The sequence below is a fragment of the Rhopalosiphum maidis genome, chromosome 4 (genome assembly GCF_003676215.2).
Source record: "Rhopalosiphum maidis isolate BTI-1 chromosome 4, ASM367621v3, whole genome shotgun sequence".
NCBI lineage: Eukaryota > Metazoa > Arthropoda > Insecta > Hemiptera > Aphididae > Rhopalosiphum > Rhopalosiphum maidis.
This window is the reverse complement of record NC_040880.1, coordinates 41,593,833-41,606,804: the sequence shown is the minus strand read 5'-3', so window position 1 is coordinate 41,606,804 and position 12,972 is coordinate 41,593,833. Positions and strand designations below refer to the sequence as shown.

The following is a 12,972-nucleotide window of genomic DNA, read 5'->3' as shown; positions in this document are numbered from 1 at the left end:
TGAAAAATTAAAAATTATATTTTTGTTCATCACCGTCATTAGTTAATATTCATATACAATTCATAGTACATTTGTACCTATCTAAGACTTCAAATTTGAAATTAGCCTTTTCCGAGGCCTTTACATTATAATTTAATGTGATTTTTTGTTTAATGAATTTTTTTTAGCCCATCAATTTAAATTAAATCTGTTTTGGATATGAATCCATTTTTTTCATTTTTTAGACAAAAGTTTATTGAAATGTATGGTAGCTAATTAGATTAAAGCAAATGTTTAACTGACCTAAAAGTCATTGTAGGTAGGTACCTAAGACTGTAAATGTGACATCATTTTTTTCATTAAATTATATTGTCCTTATTAATATTGTAACCTTTGATGGTATATTTTTATTTTCATGAAAAATGTTAAAATTCAGCGAATTTCAGCTGAAATTTTTAGATTTTTTAATGTATTTAACTTTATTTTATTTTAATTTCTTGCTCATGAGTAATAATTACATTGAATTTACTTAATAAATATTATTATATTGTATGGTTTATTGTTGGTTTGTGTTAATAAAATCATAGAATTTATAACTTTTTAAAGTCTTGCAGTTATATTTTATAAAGTTATTCAAACTAAACCTACTATTTTGAGCTTATCACTATTTTCTATTAATATGTTTAAGCATTTTCGAAATAAATATAGCAAAATAGTAAATAACTATATTATGATTTATTATTTGATTGTACTACATGAAACCGCATTTCATTTTTGAACTCATTAGATTGTGATTCAAATTTTTATCTCATCCAGCAACGTTTTGATGCACTCAGTAAAAACATGCAAATGCATGAACTTCCAGGCCCTAGTTATTACCTATTATTTAAATTTAAAAATTTATTTAGGTACTTAAATTAGTCGAAAAGTACAGGTACCTATTTGTATAAATTTTAAATAATTGTATGCTGTATAATATAATTTATACAACAATTTGGTATAAATAGCTATTGCCTATTTATTTACTGTATGATATTTGTTTATAATTTTATATTATAAATAATAAATATTATGTTATGATTATAAATATAACAATATTCAATATATTACGTCTTGTAATATTGTTTAGGTATATTATATTGTTATCTAATGCGTTGTTTTTTTTTTTGTTTTCAATACAATGATGCGATTTTTGTAATATATTAAGCTTAAATTAAGATACCAAACATACATTTTATGACTATAAAAAATTGATAGTTTAGATAGCGTAAAGATTATTAAGAATGCATCGGCGTATAACAGAAGCACAAATGTATATTATTATTATTCATTAATGGCATTTTATAAATTAAAATACAAAATTCAAATGTTAATAACTTCTTTAATTATGAATGCATAATTATGAATGATACGTCAAAACTCATTAAAAAATAAATCGTATATGAACCATATTTTAAAAATATATGTTCCATTTGAATTTTAAAAGTTACCCCTAAAATTTCCCCTTTTTAATTAATAAAAAAAATAATTAATATCAAATTTATATTATATTATATTATATTTATATTTAGATTATATTATTCAAAAAGGTTTTCACACAGGTCATTTTTCTCTAATTTAAGTATATCATGCTGAATTCTGCTGTCACATGAAATTTGACCAACATATAGCCCCATAAGGTTCCTTGTGGGACTATAACAGTAATAATTTTAAATAATATTATTATCACCTATATAATATAATTCGTATAGACTATATAGAGATAATTGGTACCTATAATATAACGTGTAAAGTCGTCAGTAGCCATAGCCTAAGAAACAATGCAAATAAAAAGTGATAATCAAATTTTAATATTTTAACTTCGGTTGATATCATTCAAAACTAATATTCTGAATTGACTACATGGTTATTCGATTGGTTACCAAATAGTTACGTTTAGCGTACTATTTAAATTCATTACTACAACGACTTGTCTCACTCGAATACCTCCAAATTTCCTCCGTATCGGTGAATAATATTTTCTAGAGCACACACACTCCGGCTACCTATCCTGAACAAACCGGACGGAAGTTAACAAGTCCCAAGGGACAGACGTAACTGACCACCGACCACCGACGTCGTGGTGCATATTGCAGGTACGGGATACTCGGGTACTTATACGGTCGATTGTCTGATCCACGATCTCTACGGCAACGCAATGAATGTACATATAAAATGTATAAGCTAAGCGAGCAGGGTATTCGGGTGTATACAATATATAGGTATGCCAAGATGACTTTAATAACCCGTCGCGCGTTAGAATGAAAATCAAACAACATGGTAACGACCACATGCGCCTACGAGGCTTGTTAAAAGCGCTATTATATTATATTACAAAGACTATATATAGATAGCCACGGGAGGCCAAAATAAAGGGATGGATGTTGGGCGAAGGTCAATCCCGGTCCGGGTGGCAATTTATACTTCGTTATATAAGTTATATTATTCTTCGTTCTTTGAAACTGTATAATAAATACATCGATGCGATCTGACACACCGTTTGTGTATATTGTGTGTATACATCCGACCTTTTGAAACAGTATAACTACACACACACACACCATATATACAATCATATATTATATACTTACACCGTGTATTGTTGTATAGTTGGTCCTCGAAAAATACCGATGACCATTTGTTTGGTCACGTAGAGTAAGTACAAATATATAATGCAGCCGAAACACACGTGTTTTGCTAGCATAAATACTATAAATAGAAGACTGAAGAGCTCCGTGATATATATATATATTCATGTAATAATATAATTAATATATGATCTATTAGAACCGATGGAGTATTGGCGGGAGGTAAAAGGCACGTTATTGTTAACCATTGGTGGTTATATAATATGGTTATAATATGTATCTTATAATTATATTGAATGTACCAATGTAATTAAATAATATCATAGTTGGAGTTGAACTGCTGAGGTCATAGTTTGTATACTATTTTGTAGATTAAGAGGAAATATCAATTATGTAATATAGCGGTACTTAAGGGAAAACTAAAGACGATTAAATAATAAAGTTATATCGTGTAACTCTTGTTGTACCGTACTTACGACCTACCTAATAAGAAATGATAATATACTAATAAATATTCAATATTATTATATTTAACAATAATTAGTATTGTTATTAGTTATACAATTATAATTTATATTAATAATAAATATAGACTTACAGATTGTAAACAATTTACTTCTTAAATTTAAATAATAATATATTCAAGACAATAGTTGTTAAAAATATAAAGTACCTAACGATGTGCGTAATAGCTACTATGAATAATTGAGACAATATATAATTTATTCCTTTAAAGTACCTTTATTTATAATAATACTTAAGTTTTATTTATTATTCATCAAATTGTTTTATAAAACATGGCCGTTGAGACTGGGGGATATGGAAGACGGATCCCCTCATGACATTTTTATATATATATATTTTATACGTTAGATAGTAGATATTGTGTGCCCTACCGGTGTCACATCAACACCCAAAAGAACGTTTTCATGTCTTAAAAGCTGAAAACATACTTAATGAATACAACGGCTGAAATAAAAATAAATAGTTATTTTTCGTGCTTAAGGTTAGTATAAATTTATATATTTATTTTTCAGACTCGACTAAATGGATTAACAAAATTGTCAATTCACCAAGAAGTTCCTATTACGCCCGAAGAAATTCTTGATATTATGTCATATAAATCTAGAAAAATAGACATTGTGTTGTAGATTAATACATTTTGTTCCTATCTACGCCACTGTTTTACTAAAATCGTACAATTCCATATTTTAAATAAAATTTGAAACAAATGATATTAGTGCCAAAAATTATAAATATAATTTTGAACAAAATCAAAGTATGATTTAACTAATTTATATAATACATAAACTCTATATATAAATCATAAACTAATACCTAACTCGATGAAAACTAATTTTAGAGTTACGTTGACATCCCTAATATGTTTTACTAATTGGATATCTTATCGATGTAATCATGCCATTATTTAATAATTTAAGATGCACCTATTATTAAAACATTTTTTTTTCATTAATTTGCATATTAGAAATATTTAATTTAGCACCTTAGCTCTTAACTGATAAAACGTCATACATTCCTTTAGAAACAGCATTAACGCCATTTGGGGTATCGCAGAGTATAGGTGACCCTATTTTTCATCTGTATACATTTTGGTTACCTCTATTTTATGCTGTGCCGATACAGCTAAAATGTAATAAATATACTATAATATAAATTATTATTGAAAAAAAAACATAAATAATAAATTGATAAAATCTTTATTGTAGTTGATATTTCTATAAGCAGTTGTAAGATTATAATCAAGGGTTCAAAATATAAAAATACATTTATCACTGTCTTGTTAATTTCTTAAGATTGTGATATAAGTATAAATTATTAAAAATTAGTAAAATCAATCTCACGTTATTTGTCTTATTAATTACCTAAGAATTCAATTCAAACTTCAAATAATTTATTGATTTTCAAATAACTGCATGCTTAATTTTTTTTTTTTTTTATAAATTATTAATCACAGTATTATTTGTGTGCCCAGCTAAACATTGATTTAAATTTACGATATAAGTCATTATAAATCAAAGCGATTAAATTAATTGTATTTACAGATAATCTGATTTCTGATGACAGTAAATCAAGATTAAAAGTAACATAATAGAAAGTTTAGATATAAATACTTGCTGGTTACTACTATTAATTTAAAAGAGATACAATTATTTTACATACATGATTAGGTGTGTATCCGAAACAATACAGGCATATAAAAACGTAAAAAAAGTCAATTTTTATTCTTATACTAGCCACGGCCACCTGTTGATAGTTTTTTTTTTTTTTTGAAAAAAACCAATTTTACGTATTTTTAAGCGTGTATGGCGTTTGTTAGACTTATACAAATAAGCTAAAATGTATAATGGAATTTCGCCTTATATTTTAAAAGATTAATATATTTCACTATATTTTTTTTGGTTTTGTTGTATAAAAATTTGGCCTTCTTAATACTTTTGTCAGCCCTAACTGAATTGGCACCCCTAAAATAATAAAAGACTCGGTTGTATAGTGTATTGATGGAAAATTAAATGTGAACATACACAAAATATTTTTAACAATGTACTAATCGTTTTTCTTCAATAAACATGTTAGAGAATAAGGTTGCCAACATGTGCCAAAGAATTTGTTCCTTATTGTCTATAAAGATACCTTTTTACAACACTGGGCATCCAATATTCAATACGACCGTCGTCATCAGAGTCCGTGGTGTTGTCCCATACACATGTTAAACATCTGTCGCCCTATTGTATTCACCAATATAATATTGTTCGTTCAATACGTAATGCTTATATATTAAGGTACGTGCAGTGAAGTAGCTATTGGCTGGCATTTATTAAAAACACAATTTTTCACCCCTTGAATAACCGCTAGGTAAATTTAGGTAATAACTTATAAGTATATTAAACTCCTAATTACAGTAACTATAATTTAAATGTATAAGTAGTTCTGCTGGTATAAACATATTATACTTCGGTTTAAATACCTAATACTTAGATACACGAAATAATATTATTTCATAAATGAACGACAATTATTTTTCTGTATCGTTCGTAAATATTGCGTATTACCATTGATTATAATATTTATAATATAATAGAATATAATAGTTTATTCTATAATCAATGGTATTACGAATCATAATTACTCGTATTAAATTTACAACCTACGGGTGTAATAAAATCTTAAGCAAATGAACGAAAGAGTGAGAAAAACATATCAAAATCACTGAGATTATCAAAGAATTCCGATTACTTAATTTTTTATTTTTTTTTTATAATTAACTTTCAGCCATAAGAAAAGTCGTATTTTATATTTTTTTATTTCCAAACATAGATTAGTACAAATATACATAACTCTAAAATACTTTCTACTATTTTTCGCTACACAGGCTATAACTACCTACCAATTGTAACGAGGACTACACCAAATGTTTTATTGTACGATATTGATTCTATTTTTTTTCTTCTGTTTGTATTCAATAAATTCATATTTTAGTGATTTCAATACAATACGTGTTTATTTGAAATCCTATTTTATTTGTTGATCTCACCAACCTTCTTTTATGTCGTTTCCAACAATGCCAATGGATCGTTGGCATAAGTCACGTTATTTGTATTTTGCCTACAAGCATACGAAAATGTACTTATTTTAAATTTGAATAGATATTGTATTCGACTTTTATTATTAGCACAGACTTACACATTTGAATATTTTTTCTGGTCGATTGCATAGTACGCTTGATGTACCTATAAGTATGAACACTATGAACAACATTTAAGAGGTAATTATCGTTATAAACTGGATAATCACGTCAATGACCCAATACGCGGGCAATTATAGTTTATGACCAGATATACACGTTAAACTCAAATTCTATAATTTGAAAAATGCAGTTATTTTGAATAATAGAAACATTGTATTATTATTTATTTATTTTTACAAGTTGAATCTACTGTCGTGACATTTACTGTTAAACAAATTTTCAGCTCCGCAACGAGCACAATCTTAACTGTTTCAACTAGTCTTGGAATGACAGCGTTGGTACCCTTAAGGGTCTGCAACAGAACTATTACTGTTTTCTAGCTTTTTAAATAAGATCGTTATAAACGTTAATAAACAAAACAGATTTATTATCATTTTGTTTGATCTTAAGGATATTTTCAAATTACCGTAACATATACTTATATATATACGTGTGTGTGTGTGTGTGTGTGTGTGTGTGTGTGTATATCAATTTAAGGAAATATATATTGAATTATATTACTGAAAATATTTATAGATTTAATAAGTAGTTAATTTTTAATAATTTATATATATACTTATAAATAAAAATAAAACAGTAATTCATTGTGTAAATATGATTTACAATTATATTCAAACAAAAAAGCTTGCCTAAACAACATTATAAATTTTGATTAAAAAAAAGTGTAAACGAATGAAACAAACATTAATTTCAGAAAAAAACTTACTGTAAGAGCTATCAATAATGTAATACATTTAAACACTTTAATAAATAAAACGTACAAAATGAAATAATTATATTAAAATTTAATTAAATTTACCATACGGGCTAAACAGTCGTTTCAACCCACACGGCAGCACAAACGTAAAACGGAGCGTTTAATCCGCTTCCACGTAGATGAGAAACGCCTTCTACGAGGCAGCGGATTGATGCTTACATTTGCAACCTCTACATGCGGATCAGGCTTATCTGCCAGATCACCAACCTCCTCACCCAATTCCTCTGCCACAAACTTCAGTGTATGAACAATGACCTCTGGCTGACTCATGTTAATTTTTGAAAAATGTTGTCAATTATATTGATGGATTAAGTGTGTGCGTCCGATCCACTGTCGTCCTCCTCCACGCGTAGAATCATTCTGTGAATTAAATCTACAGCAGGTGCCAAATCGACAGGGATATCGCCATCCTGGATGATGCCATTTTCTGTTGTTTAAATTTGTAAATTGAATAAGATTTTCAATTCAAATAGAATAAGGCGATTTAAATTTTAGATTTTTAAACGGAACGAGGAATATATTACCATTAAAACACCTGATGTATATTTTTTAAATTATTTTTACTTATTTTCCTAGTGTTTTAACGTCTGTCATTGCCTTTTGGAGTAGAAAAAATATATATTTTCAAATCTGAGTAAAGTTTTAGCCGTTTTAAGTAAAAATTAAATCTAGATGGTATCTATGTCAAAAAAATTAAATTATCATTTTATCAATACTTTTTAAAATAATTTGAAAATAAGTTTTAACAAAATTAATTTTAGCTACTTTTTTTAATGTGTTAATATAAATTTTAAGATTTAGTGTACTTAGTGAATTTTCTCACTATTCATATTGTAATTATATTTTTTAATATTAAATTTAGAACTAGTTATGTATAATAATATCCCAGTAAACATGGCATGTATAATCTACGTTTATATTATGGATAACTTTGGTGTATATAAATACGTAGTCATTATTCGTATAATAATAGTATAATATACGTTAAAGAAGATAGATTTTACGTTGACAATATGTAAATATGTATTCGTACATTTTTCGTGATAAAATAAAAACTTTAGGAATAGTTTGATTGTGGTATATTTTTGGGTCAAAACACAAATATTTCACGAATATTACACATTCAATAAACATTAACCTTATTACATTTATTAATCGTATAATTTACGTATAGATTCAAATAAAACATCATGTTTATTTTCCGTGTAAAACTAGTATAGATTATAGATACAAATATTTTCTACGTATTTTTTTCGTATAATAATGGTGTAGAATCCAATATTTCCTACGTATATTTTTAATATAAGACTGATATAGATACTTATCAAGTTTATATTGTTTTTATAAATCCAATGACTGGTGTATAATATCCGCATTATATCAGTGGCATGGAGAAAGCCCCTTTCGAGAGGCGGCCAAGGTTAGGTTGTCTAATGTATAATTGGTGGGTGACCAATGGGTGAAGGTGATAATATTTAGAACCTACTTTATTTTTATATTAATTATACTATAAATTATAATACGATTGTATTATTTTATATTATGATTTTTTTCTCATGTACAGCTGTGAGACGCTATTCGGTGATCGACGCGTGCTTATCGCATCGACGACCAAGCGTATCCCACATCTATTTTATATATTAGTTGAGAAAGTGTGTGTGTGTATAAGGGTAATATCCAGTGGCGGCTTGAGTTTTCAAAACTCAAGGAGCAAGTTTCAAAACAAGCCACCCACCCACCAACTAAATTTATTAAGACCAATGAAGTTCTTCTTTAGTTAAATTTTTCATTAACTTTTACATTTTATGATATAGATACAATTATTTGAATTATTTTTACTTGAATGATCAATCTTCAGAATCTTCCGTTATGAATTATGAATAAACCTGTTCAACTTAAATCATTTTACAATTATTATGATATTGTCTTAATAGTATAAACATAATAATTTACCTATTACAATAGCGTACAAGTCCATTTTAATAAGCAATAACTTTATGCCTCTTTTCCCATCAACATTCTAATGTTCGGCCACTCTGTTGTCCATTAAGATCTTAAATATTTGATAAGTAGTTCTTATGGAGTCAAACGATTATTTGTCATTTCTGCGAAGTATTCGGGCCTATGAATATTATAATTATAAGATGTTAAATGGAATAATAATGTTATATATTTTAAAAAACTGACTATAATTATTTTTTGTTCATCATTTGATTCTAAGGCCTTTAATTCCTCAATATTTTTGACGGGTATTTTAAAAGCAGATCTATCAGAATAGCTTTCACTCTCATTGTTCATCTTTTTGTTATTGATCATCCTTATTAAATCAACAAGACACTCTTGGTTTTTAGCAAGGTTAACTTTCAATTATTCGTAATCATTTTTTAAGAGATTCACTTGTTCTGAGACTGAAAAAAAAAATTTTATTAGGTATACTATTTTAGATTCTGAACGGAGTGATGAATGTATTGATTTTACAATGGTGTGTGTTTTTTTTTATTTTTGTGTCTGTCATCACATTTTGGAGTAGTAATAGTTCTTTGATTTTTGACTTCAGCCCCTCTTTGAAAAAGAAATTGAATCTAGTAGGTACTTTCAGGGATCAAAAGTAAAATTTTTTAGTAGTTTTCAAAAACGTTAGGAAAAACTCTGAAAGGTAATGGAAAACGGGAATTTTTACGCATAACCACTTTTCGACAAAATCGATATTTTGATTTTGCTGTAACACAACAACGAATCATTGTAAATACTTTAAATTTTCACCAAATGTTTATATTAGCGTTATCTATTTACGATTAAATTTTCAAAATATTTAGAATTTTTGGTATTCTTGTCGTATGCGGTCTACCTCATGTTTCTGTTTGTCATATGCAGTCTACCGCATACTTGTCGTCTACCATACATGTTTCTATACGTCATATCAGTGACATAACTAAAAAATTTGAGCTCCCCTGCAAAAATAAAAAATGGGCCCCAAAAATATTGTTATACCAAATATAACCCTATAATCAAAAAGGCCCCAATTACTATGGGCTAATCCCATGTGTCATATGCGGTTTATAACATACTTTTTATACGTCATTAAATTATGATAGAATTATATTATGTTTAATTTAATGACACACAGTATGTATTAAAAATAATTCAATAAAACAATACACGTCACGATCTAATCCTTAATTAGGTTAAGTTAGGTACAAAAAAAATAGGTAAGAAACATAATTATAAAAACAAATAAAATAATATAATATATCAATGCATCAAAAAATAATCAATAAATACTTTACTATGTCTATATAATCTTAATTTCTATTATTTAAATTAGGTACAATATAACTTTACGTCTCTTAAAAAACATTCAAATATATTATCATTGCTGTTTCTTAAACGCCACCTATTGTTCCGCTAAATACGAGGGTAACAATGATGGTGATGTAACATGTATTTTTTTTAACGATTCGAAGTTTTAAACCTCTCCGTGAACTTTCTATGCGCTGTGTGTGTGCACCATTGATAGGATCGATAAAAAATTGGGAATGGTTTACAGTTTTATGTATATACCCTTTAGTTTCTAATGCCTTATATGCAAGCCATTCATCTGAGTGTATTTCTGTACCAATTTCAATTTCATTTTGAATTATTCCGTGCAGTGTTTGTCTGTCTCTTTTTTCTACAACAAAATATCTTGTCTCGATAACACCATTTTCGTCTTTTTGGCACATTCCAAACACCCATGAACCAGTAAGTTTTTTGCCATAATTTCTGGTAGACTCTGGTGTGGTAGACCGCAAACGACAAGAAAACCGATTTTTTTAAACTATTTATAGGCCATTGAAATTTTCGATTTTTCTAAATTTTTTTTCTTGAAATACAGATAACAAAAATTTGGCTTTCCAAAAAATCTTTAAAATTTAATACAAAGTATTTTATAAGTTGTTCTTGTTCTAGTAAAAAAAAAAATCATTAGTCATAATTTTTGTTTATAACTATTAAAAGTTTAAATGTTTACAAAATATGTCAAAATCGCGAAAATTCGCAAAGAATTTTGAAGTTGACAATTCATAAAATTGTTGTGATTTATATCTAAGCTTAAAAAAACCCTACACAAGGTTCTCCATAACTTTTTCTTCTCCAAAAACTCCAGGGTCTAATACATTAAAAATATAATTTTTCCAATAAAATACGGTCCAAAATCCTTTTAATTGCGGACCGACAGTTGAGAATCACTGTTCTAAACAATATTAAGAATAAAAAAAATTTCATTTCATAATTTGATAAATAATATTAACCATTTTAAATGTCAATTATTCTGATATAAAATAATATATAATGCTATTGATCATACAAACAATTATAATGATATCTTAATAGGTTTATTAAGAAATAATATCTTATAGGAGATAATTACATTACATTTTTAAATTAAATCTAGATATATAAAATTACTTAATATTATTTAAATCTATAAAATATGATATCTCTAAAATGAAAATATATTTTCAGGAAATAAATATAAAGTACTAAATATTTGAACAAAATAGTAAAATTGTATATTTATAAACATTATTTGTAAAATTGTTTTATTTATTTTAGTACATAAATAATAAAATTTTAATAAATTATACTAAATTATCACATTTAGGGTTAAGTCATTAGTCATTTATTAATTAGGTATTCACTTTTTTGAGTCGTCTGAATGGTACTATATGAGGCTCTGAAATAAAATAAATGGCAATATTAAATATTTTAAGACATATAATACTATATTATAGTAATATTATTAGATATTTATAAGACATGTAAACAAATAATCTTAAATAGAAGTTTATAGAACATCTATTAAAAATATAATAAAATAAACAAACATATTAAGTATTTTAATTCAATACTTGGTATATTTTTTAGAAACCAGATTTTATTGTTTACAAATATGCTTAAGTAGTTTGATAGTTATAAGAAATGCCAATAATTTGTTTAGCTGAGATTGCATAAAAGAAAGCTTATAGAGTATAATATAACTACATATTTTAGTGGAAATATCATATTGGAGGGATTTTACATTGGTTTAAAAAAAGTTCATAACATTTAAAAATAAAAGATGAAATTAAAATACCTACATTATAATATTATATAATGCATTTTTATTCCTACATAAATAGGTAATAAAAATTCATTAAAAAAACAAAAATAATCTATAACCAAATTAATAATAATGCATACCTGGATCATATCTCATGTAATGCATCCAACCAGATGTCATTTGAATGCCAAGATTTCTCCACTCGGTTTCAGTCATTAAATGAGTCTTGGGTAACTGTTTGGCCATGTCTTCTGGTAAGATTACATGCCTATCATAAACGATGATCAACAATCATTCAAATATAAAAAATTAACAAAATATCAGTCAAAGAGCGCAGTAATATACCTATAAATATACACATTGTCTTCATATTTTGTTGAATACTGTATGTCTCCTCTGGACGTCATGTTGAATGACAATTATTGAAATGTGGCAGAGTCTAGGACATTGATAATTGTTACAAAGTTAAAAACCTTGGTGACATGGCATATGAATATTCTTATATTTTAATAGTCTTATAATAATTATATAATAAATCACTTATCAGAAGATATTTACCTGTACAAAAAAAAAATAATAATTATTAAAATGCAATCTATTATGGCAATAAACAGCTATCAAATTATCAAAATATAAAAAAAATATATAATAAGATAATAGGTAAATCATCATTAAACTATGGAACATAACAAACATTTTGGCGGCAAAATGAATAATGAAAAACGAAACACATGGCCGGAACTGATAATAACTGGACACG

The 12,972-nt window shown here is 26.6% G+C and overlaps 1 protein-coding gene across 1 annotated transcript; it reads right to left on the bottom strand.

Annotated features, from left to right (window-relative positions):
* Positions 1–11,699: 11,699 nt before the first annotated feature.
* On the bottom strand, positions 11,700–12,887 carry LOC113557538 (cyclin-dependent kinases regulatory subunit-like). The gene is made up of 4 exons (XM_026963112.1): positions 12,771–12,887; positions 12,558–12,651; positions 12,353–12,480; positions 11,700–11,846 (listed from the first exon to the last, which is right to left on the bottom strand). Exons 2-4 carry the CDS (start codon positions 12,617–12,619, stop codon positions 11,800–11,802), a joined length of 237 nt encoding a protein of 78 aa, XP_026818913.1. The 5' UTR covers positions 12,620–12,651; positions 12,771–12,887; the 3' UTR covers positions 11,700–11,799.
* Between the last annotated feature and the right edge of the window lie 85 nt (positions 12,888–12,972).

What these genes read in the sequence shown, in the direction of transcription:
- LOC113557538 (XM_026963112.1), bottom strand. Translation starts at nt 12,619, where the DNA reads ATGACGTCCAGAGGAGACATACAGTATTCAACAAAATATGAAGACAAT. An exon ending in GACAATGTGTATATTTATAG is followed by an intron (nt 12,481 to 12,557) that starts GTATATTACTGC and finishes CGTTTATGATAG; the next exon opens with GCATGTAATCTTACCAGAAG. An exon ending in TTACATGAGATATGATCCAG is followed by an intron (nt 11,847 to 12,352) that starts GTATGCATTATT and finishes ATTTTATTTCAG; the next exon opens with AGCCTCATATAGTACCATTC.